Source organism: Misgurnus anguillicaudatus, chromosome 25 (genome assembly GCF_027580225.2).
Source record: "Misgurnus anguillicaudatus chromosome 25, ASM2758022v2, whole genome shotgun sequence".
NCBI classification, from domain to species: Eukaryota; Metazoa; Chordata; class Actinopteri; order Cypriniformes; family Cobitidae; genus Misgurnus; species Misgurnus anguillicaudatus.
The window spans coordinates 20978096-20997580 of NC_073361.2; the positions used below are offsets into that span (position 1 = coordinate 20978096).

Genomic DNA, 19485 nt, shown 5'->3' on the forward strand with positions numbered 1-19485 from the left:
CATTTAAAAGCTGCGGTGCTTACCTGCAGTTCCACGGTGTTTTCGCGTTCTGATAAGAAATATAGCTCCAGAAAAAAAACGAGTGTTTAAATTCCTCTTTCCAAGTGTTAATCGTCCACACGATGTGACAAGACATTTCTCCCATTAACTTTAACGTAACATCCAAGAGCGCTGATCTTTGAAGGAATAATAACTTCCGATTGGGGATTCACAGACTGATTTATGAGCTAGTAAACTAATGAGACACACGGAGAGTGATTCAAACAGCGCGTCTGTGTTTTTCCATTCAGAGATGAGCCTGCTTAGGACCTCCATTCACTAGGTGGCGGAATGATACGAAAGGTGAAGCGGTTACAGTGCCGATATCAGCACAATATCGCATAGCTCTTAGCCAATCAGATTCGAGAACCAGAAAGAACTGTTGTATAATATACAATATTATATTATCAGGGGTCTATAAAGACCTTTTTATAATGACCCGTTATGTTTTTATTACCTTAGAATGAGACATTTTTATCAAATACCCCAGGGGTCCCCTTACGTGGAAGTCGCCATTTTGTGCCGCCATGTTTCTACAGAAGCCCTTAACGGACAATTTTATTTGCTAGGTTGTCTGGTGGCGGCTACCGTAGCTTCTCTATGCGTTTCAAAAGCGAGGGGTGAGCAGTGGACTGAGCTGTTGTTTGCAATACGCAACCTTACCACTAGATGCGGCTAAAATTTACACACTGCACCTTTAAGAATTTTTTGTTATTTTTACTGAAAACAAGACAGTAAGAAAGCCATTTTTTGCAGTGTAGGGTTTTGAGCAGAAATCTAGGGTCAACAAACTACGCTGACCCAGGAACATCTCAAAGTTTGTTGCGTGAATATCCAGAAGTTTAGCAGCTCACTAAAATACACATGCAATGTATACAAAACTGCAGATTTAAAGGGGGCATATCATGAAAATTTGACTTTTTCCATTTTAAGTGCTACACTGCAAAAAATAACTTTCAAGAAAATTTTTTACTTGTTTTCAGTAAAAATATCTTAAAATTCTTAAATTAAGTTGTATTTTCTTGATGAGCAAAACGACCCAAGACAATAAGTCTAGTTTTTAGACCATAAATGTAAAATTTAAGTGATTTTGTGCATAAAACAAGCAAAAAAAAAAATCTGCCAATGGTGTAGGCTGTTTTTTCTTTAATTTAGTGTTTAAGAAAAATTTTCAAAAAATTTTTGCTTACCCCATTGGCAGATTTTTTTGCTTGTCTTATGCACAAAATCACTAAAATTTGATATTTTTGGTCTTAAAACTATTATACTAAATTATTTTCTTGGGTCGTTTTGCTCATCAAGAAAAAGCATCTCAACTTAAGAATTTTTAGATATTTTTACTAAAAACAAGACAAAAATACTAAGTAAATTTTTTCTTGAAAGCCATTTTTTGCAGTGTATAATTTGGTCCCCAGTGGTTTTATCAACTTAGAAAATGTGAAAAAGATCAACCCAGTAACTTAGTTTTGGTTAACCATTCTCTGCAAGCATGTGAAAAAATAGGTCATTGAAATTTTGCTCCCCTTGTGATGTCAGAAGGGGATAATACCGCCCCTTAAGCTGCACTATACAATCACGGCACTGCCATTTAGTGCAGAGATCAGCTCATTTGCATTTAAAAGGACACATAAACAGCACATTTTTGCTCACACCTACAAAATGGCCATTTTAACATCCTATAATAAATTATCTATATAGTATTTTGAGCTTGAACTTCACATGCATACTCTGGGGACACCAAAGATTTATTTAATATCTTAAAAAATCTTATAAAATGTCCCCTTTAACATAAAATGATAAATAAAAAATGTCAATGAATGTCAGTAAATAAAACAGCTGTAAATCGCAAAGAGTAATTTATTGTTCTGACATCAGAACATCTTCCAAATCCAGCGTGATTTTCTACGTAGCTTGGTAACAACACAACTGGGACCAGTTCAACATTTCAAGCTTCATTTTTCTTTTCTCTGTTGGAACATGAAGGTAAACAGAATCGATTTGTACAAGTCTTTTTCTGATTGGTTGCTTTCAGACACTGACATCTGCACATAAAAATTATATAGATCTATATTTATATTCATATTTATATATTTATCATTCTCTATTAACATTTCAGTGTAGCATTACCTTATGTCAAATCAAACAGTAGAAGTCACCTGTCAGAAACGAAAGCTCAAACACTGAGCGACATACAGCACACACTCAACTAACACTGAGAGACAGGTTTGTACATCTTTGGAGGGAATTAGTCTTGCAAAGATTTCCCCTCCCGGTATTCCAGTGTTTTTTAGACGTAGCATAATTCAAGTAAAACACACTTGTGAACAAAAAAGCAGGTACAAAGAAGAAATAACTAGTTATAGGAACTTAAAAATGTCTCCAGTGCTGACAGATTTAAAAATTTGGCACTATGTTAGTTATCATATCGTAGCACAGAAAACTCGGTCTAAAACAGACTCTTTCTCTGCAAATATGGATGACAAATTGTCTTATTTTTTCACACTGGGTAAAAAAAATCAGATTTAAGTTAAAATCAAAAAATAAAAGAAAAGTCTAAAAACTACATCTTTTTTTAGGCAGTGAGAAAGCACTTCATTGACAAGGAGTGTGGAATGATGCTCTGGTTTCTGCTTTTGTTCTGCTTTAGTTGCCACACACATCTTCACATTTTCAACAACACTAGCATATGCATCCTTGCGCTTTAAAAGTATTTGCATTTCAGCAGGGGAACGTGAATGGTTGATTCACCTCCCCAGGTATTTTTTTTCTTTTTTTCTTTGAACTGTAAAACGATAGCCACGGGAAGAACCGGGTGGTCCGTGTCATTTTTACACAATGCACTTATGTAATGCATTTCTTTAATGTACACCAAATACTTTACATCAAGAAATTAAAAAAGGTCAAATAAAAAAAGCAAAAATAGAGGATAAAAGATATCTTCTTTACTAATCAAGATCTTTTGATCCAGCATGACGTCAAATGAATGAAAAGAACCGTGAAAAGCTGTTTCCGTAGCTCTTGTTAATAACATTTTCTTGTACTTACGTAGCTCTCCTTCCAAATGCTATACTTGTGCAATCTCTTTTATTACCTACACTTTTCAAAAACCTTTCAGTACGAACCCACTCTCTACTCCAAAGGTTAGCTTTTGGTTCCTTTAAAGTATGTGCCTTCTCTCATCTCTTATACAGTACGTTCTCTCCTCTCTCTCTTTTTTTTCTCAAGGCCTTCTTTTCTCTCTCTCTGCTCAATTCTTCTATTCACTGTGAAACCAACTTAAACGAACAAAACTTGCTGAGAAATGTTTCGTGATAATCATGCACATGCAGTATCCTGTCCACTCTGCGTGCCCGCCTCCACCTCCTATCCGGGGTCGTGAAGTCCTAAACCCAAGAGTCCGGAGAAGCGGGGTAGTGACTCGTTTCGTAGTTGAGTTCACTATAGGGACGGGCAGCAGAATAGAAGTCCACGTAATTCCCGGTGGACTTGAGTCCCAGGTGCATATTCACATCAGTGGCAGGAGGGGGGCGATGGACTTGGTCTTCGAAAAATGGCTCCTCAAAGTTCCTAGTGGAGTTTTGGTAGATGGGATATGCATCGTAGTCTGTGTGTACGGGCTCTTGTGGTGGGGGTGGCGCCGGGACCTTGGACAAACAAGAATTGGGTTAATCAACCATCTGATATTTAAGATATATTAAATCGGAGGAATCTGAATAATGACACTGGATAATCAGAGGCAGAGGGATCCGACATGGAAAAATATGAGTTTGTAAGTTCACACAAAAATAAAAATCTTGCTGTTTACTCTCTTTCATGGGTAGTTCATGGGTAGACAACTCCTTTAATGTGATCGCTGCTGTATGGCTTTAGAAGACTTGGTATACAGCCGTCACATAACTTACTTTGATACATTTAGGTAGATTTCTTAAAGCCTGTAAACTTAAAGTTACTTTAATAGGATGAAACAGATCACCTTAAAGGATTAGTCAATTTTCTTTAAAAAATCCAGATAATTTACCACCACCATGTCATTCAAATTTGTTGATGTCTTTATTTGAGAAGAAATTATGTTTTTTGAGGAAAACATTCCAGGATTTTTCTAATTTTAATGGACTTTAATGGACCCCAACACGTAACAGTTTTAATGAAGTTTAAAATTGCAGTTTCAACTGAGTTTTAAATGACTCTAAACTATCCTAAACGAGGCATAAAGGTCTTATCTAGCGAAACGATTGTCATTTTTGACAAGAAAAATAAAAAAGATGCACTTTTAAACCACAACTTCTCATCTATCTCCGGTCCTGTGACGCGCCAGCGCGACCTCACGTAGTTGCGTAATGCCGTGGAAAGGTCACGTTTTACATACCAGTATATGCGGACCGTTTTAAACAATAAACTGACACAAAGACATTAATTAGTATCATTCCACATACAACAACGTCGGAACGGTCCTCTTTCTCCACACTTTTAAACACTGGGGTGTAGTTTCGCATATGTCATCTGTGACCTCTTGACGTGATGACGTATTGCGTGAGGTCGTGCTGGCGCGTCACAGGACCGGAGATAGACGAGAAGTTGTGGTTAAAAGTGCATATTTTTTATTTTCTTGTCAAAAATTACAATTGTTTCGCTAGATAAGACCCTTATACCTCGTTTGAGATCGTATAGAGTCCTTCAATTTTAAACTGCATTGAAACTGTTAAGTGTTGGGGTCCATTAAAGTCCATTAAAATGAGAAAAATCCTGGAATGTTTTCCTCTAAAAACATAATTTCTTCTCGACTGAACAAAGAAAGACATCAACATTTTGGATGACATGGTGGTGAGTAAATTTTCTGGATTTTTTTTAGGAAAATTGACTAATCCTTTAAAGGTGCATTGTGTAGCTTTTAGAAGGATCGCTTGCCAGAAATGCAACATATAAAAATAACTATATTATCAGTGGTGTTTAATGACCTTTACATAATAAACTATATTGTTTTATTAACTTAAAATGAGCCGTTTTTATCTCCATACACAACACTTACATGAAAGTCGCCGTCATGTTTCTACAGTAGCCCTAAACAGACAAACTGTTCTACAGAGCACATTTTGTCACTACGTTGTCTCAGACGACGACATGTTTGTCCTGTGGCGGCTATCATATGCGTTTAGAAATTGAGGGGTAAGCTGCCAATTGCAATCTCACCACTAGATGCCACTAAAATGTAAACACCAGGTTTTGAAAGAATATGAGTAGGAGTAAAAGCTGAAATTCACTTTTTATTGCTCTTCAAAGCTTCCTTCGATTACAGAGTGATTCAAGGCAGAAAATGAGATGTTACTATTTGAAAAAGACTCAGATCTGAATGCTATCCAGCTACAGAGAAGAAATCTTCATGTGCAAGCCAGACTTATTAATACCCGGCCTCCTTGCAGCTGCTTGTCTGGGAAAGCATTACTGTTGACTGAGTCAACATACGGTGTAGATCCGTGGTGTGCCAGGGACATCTGGCAAACTTTCTCAAACAACCCCGTAAACTTTATAGCTAGGCAGTATAGTATATCAAAGCCATTATGCGGCTCTTCAAGAAGTATCAGATAGTGTACAGGTAAATCCAAAAGCATTTCGAAGAGGTAGTTGCTATTCATTAGCATTGCCTGACAGATCCTCCAGTCAAATAAACAACATCTGACGGGGGTTTGCAAGAGCGAAAAAATGTTCAGCCTTTTGTTTGCAAACACTATTCCAGACTGCAAAATAGACAGCTGTCTTTCACTAAAAACATTTGCTAATGAGTTACCCTCACGTAGAGTTCAATCAACAACGAACGTAAATGTCAAAATCTGAATTTTATGAACCTTCCAGCATAGCAGATACAGATTTCACATATGATCTCAGAACTGCAGTCCCTGCTTGACCCTGGTTAGATTTATTCATTGCTCACCTGGTTGTGTTTGATCTCTTCATTTGAAGTTTCGTACGAGTTCCGGAACAACGTGGATGTCCCACATGAGGTTTGAACTGTGGGATGAAAGTGAGAAGAGGATGTTTCATGAAACCATTAATTAACCATAAAAGTCTTTTATAATAATAATAATAATAATAATAGTTTGTTTGTTTGTTAAATATTTAAAAAAAATTATAATATTTTAAATATTTTATTTTTATATTTTTATTTATTTTTGTGATACACGTCTGGATCCGAACTTTACTTCCGGTTTCGTTTTTTTAATGGTCTGACTAGTTGCTAAACTGATCTGTTGAAGAAATGCCTCGTCAAAAATAACAAATGTTTTGGTTTCCTAGGTAATCTATGTGTTGTTGTTTTTTGCTTGTTATATAAATAAACAACATTTAAAGTACTTTGTTGTTATTTATTCTTAGCGGAGTTTACTGGAAGTTATGTGCGGACCGCGACAGCCGCTTGTTTATGTTGTTACTGCTGAAACCGTCTATAATGTCTAGTTTTTATTTGAATTTATCTTTTGTACAGCACTTTGGGTACAACATCTGTTGTTTTAAATGTGCTCTATAAATAAATAAATAAATAAATAAATTATTTTTAACATTTATTTATATCAATATAAAATGACTAATCAGATTCTTGGAATTATAATGTGCTAACTTTACTTTCCTACAAAAGTTAAATTAAATTTACACATTAACTCCTTCCCCACCAGAGAAACGCTTCCCTGCCAATGATGAGTTTTTACGGCAATGTATATTTCCGCTATAATCCACTATGTGGCACTCTTACCCAACTTATAAAACACTGAAGCATCCACTGATTCAAAAACAGTTAAAACTCTGTATGTTTTGATCATCGTTCTGAATCTGATCTCTAACAAAAGTCTTGTACAAAATTGCTCAAAATGTTATATTTTTGAAGAAACCTACCCACATTCGAGAGGTGATAAAAAGAAAACAAATGAAGATGTGATTTAACATTTTTTTGTATGTTTTTTTTTTTTTTTTGAAAGCAGAGGTTATGTTCTTTCATTTGATATATTGTATGTTTATATTTTTATAAAAGAAAATTTTCTGGAAGGCATTAAACTTTTGTGAAAATCATAAAAAATGCTGGTGCTGGCTGGCATTTAAAAAAAAAAAAAACACGTGAGGATCACAAAACAAAATGTATTAAATAACACAGTCTGTAGGAAAGCTTATAGCAAAATAAATAGTACATTGTTATATTGTATTGCTTAATTTGCATCACAAAATTATTGTGACTATCCAAAATATATTAAACATTTCTCACAGTCTATTTTCATATTTAATGGTGCAGAGCGTTATCTTTTTCCCTTATTCGGGTTCCAGAAATTCGTCTTCCTCTGTTCCTCATCTTCCCTTCGGAAAGTTAGACCTACCTGCCATTGAGTCTTTTCTGGAAGTGTGCTCTCCTTTGTTTCCATGGTAACTGGCGTTGGTTCCAGTGGAGTCGTAGTCGTTCTTCCTGTCCTTGAGGCTGATCATCTCTCTGGGTGAGGCAGGGGCGCTGACTGCAAATCAAATCATCACAAAACACCATTCTTACTGAGCATCTGGAGACAAACTGACAACATGTCACACTTTTTAGCTGCTTTTGTCTGTTCCTCTGTTTGACAGTCCTCATTTGGATTTTCAATATCTCTATTATGTCTATTTTATCTGCCTGTGTCTGAAACCTAAGACCGCTGCCGAATCACTCAATGACTCTGCAGTATTTGTTCAAAAGGCACAAAGTGGTTCCAAAACACCATAATGGTTCTGTCATAAATGGCATACTTGGGTGTACTTGCCATCGTGAGATGACTTTTGCATGTCCACAAGAACACAGGCTTTTTAATTTACAGTCTCAAAAGCAATTCAATATTAACTACTCAATACTTATTTCTTTGTAAAAATGAAGTCATAATAAAAAGAAAATGAAAAGATGAAAAGTCTTTTCAACCACTTCATTTTTACAGCAACTATGTATTGTATCATACACTGTCAGAAAAAAATGGCCAAAAATAGTCCCTACTGTAGCATACTGGCACCAAAAAGTGCATATTAGCACTTTTCATATTAGTAGCTCAAAGGTACATATTAGAACCAAAGCAGTTGTAGACACATATTGGTACCAAATGTATACATACCTATACCTAAATGGTACAAATTATTACCTTTCCATGCATCAATGCCTTCAAAAACCAGCCGGGTAAAGTACAAAAATAGCATAATTATTGTATTAGGATGTATACTCTCTCTATTTTGTACTGTCTTTGTTCTTTGTTTTCTGCCTTGCATGAGGCTGGACACAGTGAGGTGTCGATCATTATTTATCATTAGTGCTGTTTAACATGTCAGCATGAAGGCTACTTCCAGCAGGTCATGAAACAGCCAGCTTCAATCTACCAAGCTCTCCCGAGTTATGAGAAAGCTTTACATGGACAATAACTCGTTCATTACCATATTTGCCTTCGGATGCTCCGTCATAATAGAAAGGTCTATGAAATCACACATAAATAAAGATAAAAGATTTATATATTTTCTGTGTTGTAACCAGGTGTTGCAGCTCGGGAGTTTTTGATCTAACTAGACGCACAGCACAAACATTGTTTTTTGGGTTTGTGGCGACCTGCTGCTTAGCCCCGCTCACAGCGAGATCTCATTCGACCCCTCATAACTATTTAAACATAATGGGCTCTATCATACACCCGGTGCAATGCAGCGCAATTGTCTTTTGCTAGTTTCAAACCAGCGCAATTATTATTTTCACGTTTAGCCCCACATTGTTTGAATAGCTAATGCATTTGCGCCCAATTTTGCGCCCACGGTCTGGTCTGGAAACAAGGTGTATTCAGGCGCATTGTTGGCGCGTTGCTATTTTGAGGCAACTAAAATTGACGCCATTGACCAACAAAAACCTGCTCTAAAGTCTAAAGTCAATGGCGCAATATTGTTTTTGTTATTTAAAGAGCGCAGTAGTAATATGCGCCTATAAATGGGACGACAACGCAGGTTTACTTATCACATACATGAATGCGCAGCAGCACAAAAAAGCTTTTAAATATAAAAGATTAAAGGATTAAAATGTAAAAGATTATTATTGAGTCTCTTGGACATAAATGAGGACTAATTATGAGACGTTAGAAGGAGTAAAGAGCTGCTTCACCTGCAGCCTGGTAAGTAAATAAATGGTTTGCTTGAAACAAATGCATCTATTTTTAAATGTTTTTAAAATGCTACTGTACGGATTTATTGTATATGATGACTCTGTACCTGTGGATATGGTGAGATGAGAAACATTTTAAGCAATGCTTTGCCATGGCGCTGTCTGACTCTCCGCACGTTTGTAAATCCTTTATCTCTTGTTTGTATTTTTAGAGTACAAACCTTTTCTTGCATATTTGCTAATTATTTTATGAGATTACAATGATTATGTAAGATATCAAACATTTACAGCAATTAAAAGCCTGCTATTTTTACTTCCATGACTGAAAGAAAAAGGTTTTAATCAAAAAAAATTTAATTTCAATAAAAATGAAAACAACACATTTAAAAAAAAAATTTTTTTCTTAAACTGGGGGTCTTCTTCCTCCTCTTAGTTTTTCAGTTTACAAAGTCCGTCATCTAAATAGGGATTAGACATTGCGCCAGCGCAACTGGCTTTTAAAGGGGATGATAAGAGATAAGACTCTCATTAGTTTATTGCACGTTACACCCGAAACACACCAATTACTCATTAGGAGAATATGAACAACCCTTTTCGACCGCGCGCCTGGACCACAAACCATTATTCTCGTTGTTAAATTAGCAAAAGTCGCATTGGACACGCCCATTTAGACCGTGAGCTTAAAATAGGGCCCTTAATATCATCTGGCTTTGAATGGGTCACATTGTGCAGCACTTTTATATTCTGTAGAAACACAAAATTCTTATCTGAAACTTGGCAAAATTATTTTTTAACACGTTTTACATACAACAAGCAAAGCTCTTATGTTTAAATTTGTGCCTGTGGCGCAGTACAACTTTGTTAGTTAAAGGTTTTGGTAACTGTTTGTTTTTGTCTTAGCGAGCTTAGCCTACCTACAGAGCAACTATAATACAGGTTTTCCCAATTGCTACTTACAAACTCATTATAAAAGCACTATTCTTAAATTATCTAAAGCATATAATGTGATTTATATTCAGGCAATTTGACCCGGTTATGTATTTTGTCCCAGGCACTTCTGAAGAGCACCATGAAGGTCACAAGAACGTGTCCTCCTCCTGTGCCTAAAAATCCCCTTCCGGCCTCTCTAACCGGATCAGTACCACTCCTCTTCCGGCCTCCCTCCAGCCTGGTCGGATAAAGCTTGGCAACCTGGACAGTGTGGAGCAGCGCTATCTCCAAAGCACACAGCTGCTCAAGGGCTCACAGGCATGCAATACCCTTTCACCAGCGCAGAAGGATTTAAACACACCCACATAAACACGCACGCACCTATTACAGATCAACCCTGACCATAAGACACAAAATCAAATATATCCGTTCAAATACACACGCACCCTTTAACACACACTCCAATTTCCAGCAATAAAACACATAATCGCTCTGAGCACTACTCTACCCACAATGGCCAAGAGAAACATTAGCATGGTAATTATTTCAAACCCATAATCAGATTATAACGGCAAGTACTTTATTCTCCTCTAAACTGCCTTGATATGATGCTTAATCTAATCACTGTTCCTCGACAATGCATCATTCTGCAAAAATATGCACGCAACTGATCATCCGTCTTAAATAATGAGGAGCTCTGGCTGTAGCTTCTCATTCGTATCAATAAACTTGGAGAACTTCAAGGCCCTGTTGACATGTTTCCATAAATCTCACGAATGGTGATTCTCAGAAAAACAAGCCGGTTTAAAGAAAATCAGCATTGATCTATTGCATTCACTCTATTAATAAGGTTTAATCAGTTTATTAGTTGTGCGTCCCTTTGGGATCAGCATGACCTTGGATAACTTTGACATAAAAAGCCAAAACTTGCTCTTTAGTATTTTGTGATTCAGAAAAATGGTCCCAAGCTGTGACTGGGGCAGCACCCTTTAAAAAAGTCCTAATATATTTAGGTATTGACATATCTACCTTTAAAGCGCACCTATTTCATTGCTAAAAAACAACGTTATTTTGTGTATTTGGTATAATACAATGTGTTTGCGTGGTTTATGGTTAAAAAAACATATTTTCCACATACCGTACAGCTTTGTAGCTCCAGATTTCACTCTTTTCCTGAAACGCACGGATTTGAAAAGCTCTGTGTCCCTGATTCGCCAGCTAATCGGTACATTGTTATTGGCCTGAATACCTCTGACGTCAGCCGGAAATGTGACGCTCCTTACCATGTTTGAAGGATTCGGTCACAATGCAATGCTAACAGGAGTTAACTTACAGGCTGTGAGTCCGAAGCGGGAGGAATTATGATAATGTCGGTTTTGTCTACATCACCAATTCCAGGAAGTAAACTCTTGCCTACAATCAGTGTGTTCGTTGTAGTCCAAGAAAAAAGATTTACGTTGGAGACGACAACTCGCGCCATCGGAAATTATATTAAGGAAATGTAAAAAAGTGAATTGGACAATAGGTGCTCTTTAAGGTACTAATATGCACTCTTTGCTATCAATTTATAATTCTGAGGTACTTATATGAAATATTTAGGTGTAAAGGTGTACTTTTTGAAAGGGTACTGTCCTAGTGACAGTTAGGGAGCATTTTTTCTGACAATGTGCTTGCTAACAAATAAAGGTAAATCTGATCTAATCCTTCGATTTAAACATTAAAGGGACACTCCACTTTTTTGAAAACGTGCTCCTTTTCCAACTCCCCTAGAGTTAAACATTTGATTTCTACAGTTTTGTAATCCATTCAGCCGATCTCTGGGTCCGGCGCCAGCACTTTTAGCATAGCTTAGCATAATCCATTAAATCTGATTAGACCATTACCATCACGCTCAAAACCAAAGAGTTTCACTATTTTTCCTATTTAAAACTTGACTCTTCTGTAGTTACATCGTGTACTAAGACTAACTATTGAAGGTTACCAAGGGGACTACCTTTTAGGCGCTGCGTAATATCATTTCGCCTGCTGCAGCCATGTTACAGCAGCAAAGTCCTTGATTATTACGCCAGAATGAGAGTATAGTTTTCCAAATTTTATCACAAATTAAAATTTTCCATCGGTCTTAGTACAAGATGTAACTACAGAAGAGTCAAGTTTTAAATAGGAAAAATAGTGAAACTCTTTGTTTTATTTTTGAGCGTGATGCTAATGGTCTAATCAGATTTAATGGATTATGCTAAGCTATGCTAAAAGTGGTACCGCCCGCCCCGTAGATCAGCTGAATGGATTCCAAAACAATAAAAATCAAATGTTTAACTCTATGGGAGCTGGAAAATGAGCATATTTTCCAAAAAAAGTGGAGTGTCCCTTTAAGAACTTAACTGTATTATTAATATCATATCCATGAACAGATGAAGAGTTTGGTTCCAAAACGCAATAAACGCCATTTTTGAAAAAAATGAGTTACTGCCAGAATCAGTATTATATCAGGTCAGTATTATAAAGTAAATTCTTAATTTTATGCAAAATCCAATTTCCGCAGTGTTATTCTGTCATCTTTTCTCCCTTTTTTTCCCAAAATGCAATAAACGCCACTCCCCCTTTTCTACAGAATGCCATAACTCCACTCCACAGATTACAGCGCACCTCACGCAATGTAAACAAAGAATGGCGGCGCGCTGAGTACACGGAATCCTAGTTTTCCTCATCTACTTTGTACTTCGTGATCAACAAACAAACAAAAACAAAATAATACTTTAATAGCATTGATAAACCTGTGGTGGTTTTCTGTGACGGGAAAGAAACGTAAGCCATCAACATGTAATAATTTACGCAGAGGAACTCGGGAGACCGGTGCTTGTTTGGCCGGGCTGACAGCATCAAGTTACTGTCATGCTAACACATTGACCCCAGTGGATCTTATGAAAAACTTTCCATAATTTTACTCAAAGTCAACGAAAATCGAGCAGGACCAAAACATTTTACAGCTGATCGCTTTGAAAAACGTTAAGCGAGGACGTCAGTATAACCGATGACTTCTTAATATCACAAAGTAAGTGTTTTGATTAATGACAATAATGTTTATATTTTTAATTAGTGTGTACAACTAGTCAACTAAATGAATATAACATGGCAAAGATGAATGCACATTTATATAGGCGATTGATTCAATAGATTTATAGCATTTTTAATAAAAACTTGTCATGGATTTATTGCATTTTGTGGAAAAAATAATCCGTTTTTATAATAAATCTTTGAAAATCAAGTTATGGATTTGATTTTTTTATGTTTTTATAACCTAAAGATGCTATGTGAAAGTTTGTAACAGAAAATAGTGGTTTTCATCTTGTCACTTTCTTGGTATAGAAAACACGTTTTTACCGAAATTTGTCAAAATGGATTTATTGCGTTTTGGAACCAAACTCTTCAGATGTAGCTGTCTGTTGTGTGCTAGGGACTGGCACCCCATTAAAGCACATCTGGAGGCCTTGTCTAGCAGCGTTGAAACCATAATCTCCTCGACACACAAATAAATTACAAGAAATTAGCAAACTGGGCATAAATGTGTTATGCAAAGTGTGTAAACACATTACTACTCTGTACTGATGGTTTTGCCAATATCCTTAATATGGACTTAATGATTATACAGAGCTCTAACTTATCTGAGCTCCAGCATCTGAAACACATTTATCTCTGTATAGTCTTAATGTGAGGTCAACAGACAGTAGTAAATCACACGCCGGGTTTCATGTGGTTCTTGCTCCTCCGCTTCAAGTGGGTAGACTGGAATTGAAATATCATGCCTATTTAATATCTTCTCTCTCATTATATCTAGGAGATTTCTGTATTTTTTAAGTATCTTGATGATGTAAATCATCTCAACATAACTTTTGAGGAAGAAAGTTTTATGATTATGATTTTCGAAGGAAACAGTTCAGCCAACAATGAGAAATGTCATTATTTTCTCACTCTTAATCCCTTCCGACTTGATTTTTCATAGCTTAGCACAATCCATTAAAATCTGATTAGTTTGCGCATTGATATTACGCAGCGCCTGAAAATAATCCCCTTAGTATCTTTCAATAGCAGGGGACTATTTTTGGGCACTATGTAATATCACCATGTTACGGCATCAAAGTTCTTGATCATTATGCCGGAATGAGAGTATAGATGGTTTAAGCTGACGTCACTCACTTGCCTTCCGCCATTTTGAGTACCTGAAGTGGTCGCAAAAGAACTAGAAGCTATGCCTTCAATATGTTGTGAGCATCAAAATCGCTATTTTTACAACACTAAAAAGGCTTGACACAACATGATACCTTGCTCTACACGTGAACTCAAGCATTGAGAACATTGTTTGTGTACACAGAGTTTACTAAAAAGAAGGTTTTGAGCAGCTGACTTTGGATGATTTGGCTTCCGCTCACCGCCATCTTGCCAGTCAAAATGTATCGATCTCCGAATACGACGTAAAGAGGGAGTAAAGTAAAGATGGACAGCTCCTAAAGCATAGTTCCATATAAATGCACGGATAATTCATTGTTTTGTCGCAAGTGACAAACAATATTGACCTTCTAGTTGAAAAAGGAGCCTTATATAAGATTCATTCATTCGCAATCGGAAAGCGATTATTTACGTCTGGCAGAGATGACGAGCGGACACTATAACAGCCAAAGTCAGTTGTTCAAAACCTTTCTTTTTAGTAAACTCTGTGTACACAAATAATGTTCTCAATGCTCGCGTTCATGTGTAGAGATCCAGGTGATACTTCGAGCAAAGTTTCATGTTGTGCCGCGCATTCTTATGTTGTAAAAATAGTGGTAGATCGGTAGCAGCGGACAGCGGCTGGAAGAACGCATCAGGGATCGAGTAAGCATCACACCCTAACCAAGATATATATATTTTTTTAAAGTAGCGTTTCTTTTCATGACAGTCGAGGTGCGACATGTTGTCTTTCGTAGCCATTCCATAAGAATCATAGACAGTAAAATATAAGAAATTCGTAAATCGTAGCAAGCTAGCCAATGCTTGTCTCAGTAGGTCCTCAAGATGGCGGCATGACGTAAAAGGTCACATGACTGAAATCCATCTATAGTTCCTAGCCATATCTCCCTAGAAAATCACATCTTTTAATTTTCCATTGATCTTAGTACACAATGTAGCTACAGAAGAGTCAAGTTTTAAATAGAAAAAATATTGAAACTCTTTGGTTATTTTTGAGCACGATGCTAATGGTCTAATCAGATTCAATAGATTATGCTAAGCTATGCTAAAACTGTAACCACCAGACCCGGAGATCAGCTGAATGGATTCCAAAATGGTAAAAATCTAATGTTTAACTCTAGGGGAGCTGGAAAATTAGCATATTTTTAAAAAAGTGGAGTGTCCCTTTAAATGCCTTCAGTTGAGTCTTACCAGTAGAGACACCAACATGATAAAGTGTTATCCATTTGATCCATAGATATTTTACTTTCTGTGTTAATCACTCTCAGTTAAAGGCTGTTCTGGGTGTATTTTTAAAGAAAAGGTATCAGAGTGATTAGGTATCAGATATAAGAGATATTAGAGATTATATACAGAATATTAGAGATTATATACAGATATATTAAAGTTGTGATGTTTTTTAAATATATGTATTCTCATTACGTCTTGGCTGTTTTGGCTCTGGTCTCACCTGTATCTGAGAGAAAGTTAATTAAGTTTGAGAAACAAGAGCCCTGGTGTCATATTCTGATGCTATACGCTGAGAAGCTCAGTGGCTCTTCACTACACTTGCAAGACAATGCTTTCCACTTCTTTTGTCTGTCTAACTGTGCGCTTTGATCTCTTGCAAATATCTACAGCTCGCAGTTTTTTACAAACATGCTGCAGTGTATTTTCGAAAAACCCTACAGACGACAGAACAGCAGGAAACCAATTGTAGGCAAGTGGCTGACAGAAAAATTCTGAGATTTAACTGAGAAAAACAACAAGCAGTCACTAAATCAATTAATTTAACAGTACTGCTCTACACACTGTCTCTGAGCACCACGGCTAAAGAAATTTAACTTATTACATATTGAGACAACCATGATAACCAACTGGTCCGTGCAATGCAATATTCAGTGCAAAACCTGCTGGGGAAAGAAACTCATTCCTTTACTCTATTTACATTCTAGCCATTCAAAGAGCCATTAGCCCTAATATTCTCTCTACTAGTGCTTAACTGCCTCTTCTAGGGACCCTCACAGTAGCTTACGGTGGGAAAAATACTTTTCTGCTTCAGCAAAATGCTAAGTCCACCGGAAAGGGTATTATAGTTACAGCCAGCTGGCCATGAATCCACTAACCCCGACAGCAGTGCGGATCATTAACCCAAGTTAATTCCCAAGATTCACTGAGGAATCCCTATCAGTTTAACAGTATTGTATCAGTTTAATCAGGGTTAAAGACAAAACACTTCAGGGAGTGTTGCCTCACCTCCTTAAGGTTCTTTCTGTTGTTGTTCTATATATTTTGGACTAAAAAACTGGAAGACTTTAATATGAACTCAACCAATAGGGACACTTCAGCACCACGGACAGCACACCATCGAATCCAGTTATATTTCAGCTCGATGGGAAATAAAGAGCTCAGATGCAAAACCTTCTAAGTACATGAAACCTTTTTTCTGCAAAAACCCTACTTCTAAAAAAACACTTCTCTGGACACGAAGAAACATTGCAAATGTGTAAAGTTAAAATGTATAGGGTAAAATTACAAAAAATTAACCACACATTAGGGGAGCTATGATGCATGTGGCTGCCACATTTCGAGTTGTATTCAGGTCAAAGTACTCACAGTGACACAAGTTTGAATGTGATCCACAATTGTATCACATTCTTCTTCCATGCACTTTGGGGACTTCGCTAAAAATTCCGGATTTCGGATTCTGCCAACAAACTGGTATATCTGAATGGCCTGAATGGAGTCTGAGATTAAGCGAATTTGAAGCGAAAGTATTTGATGTATAATACGGGCAGAGAGCATTCAACATTATTTCATTTTTAAGGGTGGCGTTTAGTGGATTTTGCATCTGAGCTCTTCAAATGTTAACGTATACACACCTGATCGGTTGTTGGGTGATGTCCGGACAGGGGATACTGATGGAGTGCGTGAGGATGAGTACGGTCTCTGTCTGTCTCTCTCTATTGTTGAGGCAGAGCCGACAAAGTGATACTGCGAATAGCCGTCCTGGAGTTAAAAAAAGAAACAGACATTTTAACAGTGTGTAAGTGAGATGGAGGAGGTGCAATATAAAGTATTTAAGTGAAACAAATGCTTTTACTGTTCAAACTCAACACAAGTTGCCTCAGGTTAAAAAACAGGTATTTTCATTCCCACTTAACAGTTAAACGAAACAAAAAAGGTTAAAGTACATCACACGCTCAAAATGCTGTGTTTGGGTCAAATAGTGTTAGGTTGTATTTCATATGGGCCAGTGCAGAATGAGACATTTGTGCATAAAATGCTGTACAATTCATCAACTCACTTGTTTTGTGTAACAGTAGCATAAATTTAACATAACAAATCTGATAAAACATCCTGCCATTGCAAACACCTACACTACGTATACATTTGCAACACATTCTCACTTCCCAAGGCGTCAAAATCTGAAGCATGTTCAAACGCTTTCAGGGTCAGTATGAAGACGCAAAGGGTGCCCCTATGCGTCACTATATCGACGAAATGGGAACTCCGTTGCTTTCATGCTTATCCCTCAGCGTTGGATATAGACGAAAGGGAATCCCGGAAGGTGATTGTCGCTTGGGGTTGGGGTTAGAGTTGGGGTTTGGATGTCAGTTTGTTTATACTTTTTGTCTTCTGATTTTTAAACCATTGTCGCTTGAGGTTAGGGTTAGAGTTGGGTTTGGGTTAGGATGTAATTTTATGTAACAGAAAGTCATTCTAACCCCAACCCCAAGCGACAATGGTTAAAAATTTGGAACAAAAATTGAGTAGTTACCGTCCAGAAGCGGCATGATCCTGCCGATCTTCGCACAATGTGAAGGCATCACCCTCCGGGACTCCCCCTCGTCTATATCCGACGCTGAGGGATTAGCATGAAAGCAACGGAGCTCCCACCCCGTCCACACAGTGACGCACAGGGGCACCCTTCGCGTCTTCATACCGACGCTGAAGCGTTTGAACATGCTTCAGATTTTGACGCCTTGGGAAGTGAGAATGGGTTGACATTTGAGATGTATCATCTAAAATGCGTTGCTTCTCCTACATATCACTGCATCTTTCAGCTGGAGTGTCCACTAGAGGCACTGGAAGCACTTGTTTTTTCTTCCTGCTTTGATGTGGGTTCATTCAAGGTCACAAAGCAAATAAACTTGACCATTATTGGAGTATATTCTTCAGTTCACATCATAAACGATGTCGTGACTGTCAATATTGATTGCGTTGTTTACAGGAAGCATAGTCTGGGGAAAGTGATGAATGATTTAGTGTTTGTTTTAGTCGGCTGTGTTTTATTAAAATTAAACTGAAGGACACAGTTAGACACTTAGGCATGTTGTGCGTATAAATAAGTACCAAGCGGCACAAATCTACTTAACAAAGGCAACTGTAACTAAAGGGACACTCCACTATTTTTGAAAATATGCTCATTAGATTTTTACAGTTTTGGAATCCATTCAGCTGATCTCTGGGTCTGGCACTACCACTTTTAGCATAGCTTAGCATAATCCATTGAATCTGATTAGACCATTAGCATCGCACTCAAAAATAACCAAAGAGTTTCAAAATTTTTCGTATTTAAAACTGGACTCTTTTGTAGTTACATCTTGTACTAAGACCGACAGAAAATTAAAAGTTGCGATTTTCTAGGCAAATATGGCTATGAACTATACTCTCATTCTGGCGTAATAATCAAGGACATTGCTGCTGTAACATGGCTGCGGGAGGCGTAGTGATGTTGTGCACTGCTTAAAAATAGTCCCCTTAGTAACTTTCAATAGCAGGAAATCCGTAAAACGTAGCAAGCTAGCCAATGCTTGTCTCAGTAGGTCCTCAAGATGGCGGCATGACGTAAAAGGTCACATGACTGAATTCCATCTGACATATCTGCCTAGAAAATTGCAACTTTTAATTTTCCGTCGGTCTTTGTACACGATGTAACTTCAGAAGGGTCAAATTTTAAATAGGAAAAATATCCGAACTCTTCGGTTATTTTTAGCGTGATGCTAATGGTCTGGTCAGATTCGGTGGATTGTGCTTGGCTGTGCTGGAAGTGGTGGCGCCGGACCCGGAGATCGGCTGAATGGATTCCAAGACGGTAAAAATCAAATGTTTAACTGTAGGGGAGCTGGAAAATGAGCACATTTAATGAGCAAAACATGTAAAAAATAAAAAAATAAGGCTCTAGTGAA

The 19485-nt window shown here is 37.3% G+C and overlaps 1 protein-coding gene across 4 annotated transcripts in view; it reads right to left on the reverse strand.

Annotated features, from left to right (window-relative positions):
• Positions 1–1868: 1868 nt before the first annotated feature.
• The window catches only part of ctnnd2a (catenin (cadherin-associated protein), delta 2a), a 341772-nt gene continuing 324155 nt past the window's right edge, over positions 1869–19485 (reverse strand). For 3 of the 4 annotated variants that reach the window (XM_073864207.1, XM_055181469.2, XM_073864205.1), the window contains 4 exons: positions 17176–17302; positions 7392–7523; positions 5966–6042; positions 1869–3683 (listed from right to left, as the gene is read on the reverse strand). In XM_073864207.1, coding sequence (XP_073720308.1) covers positions 3423–3683; positions 5966–6042; positions 7392–7523; positions 17176–17302 — 597 coding nt within the window. In that variant the 3' untranslated portion in view covers positions 1869–3422. The remainder of the gene's footprint in view (positions 3684–5965; positions 6043–7391; positions 7524–17175; positions 17303–19485) is intronic. The other variant, XM_073864206.1, reaches the window with a different exon arrangement.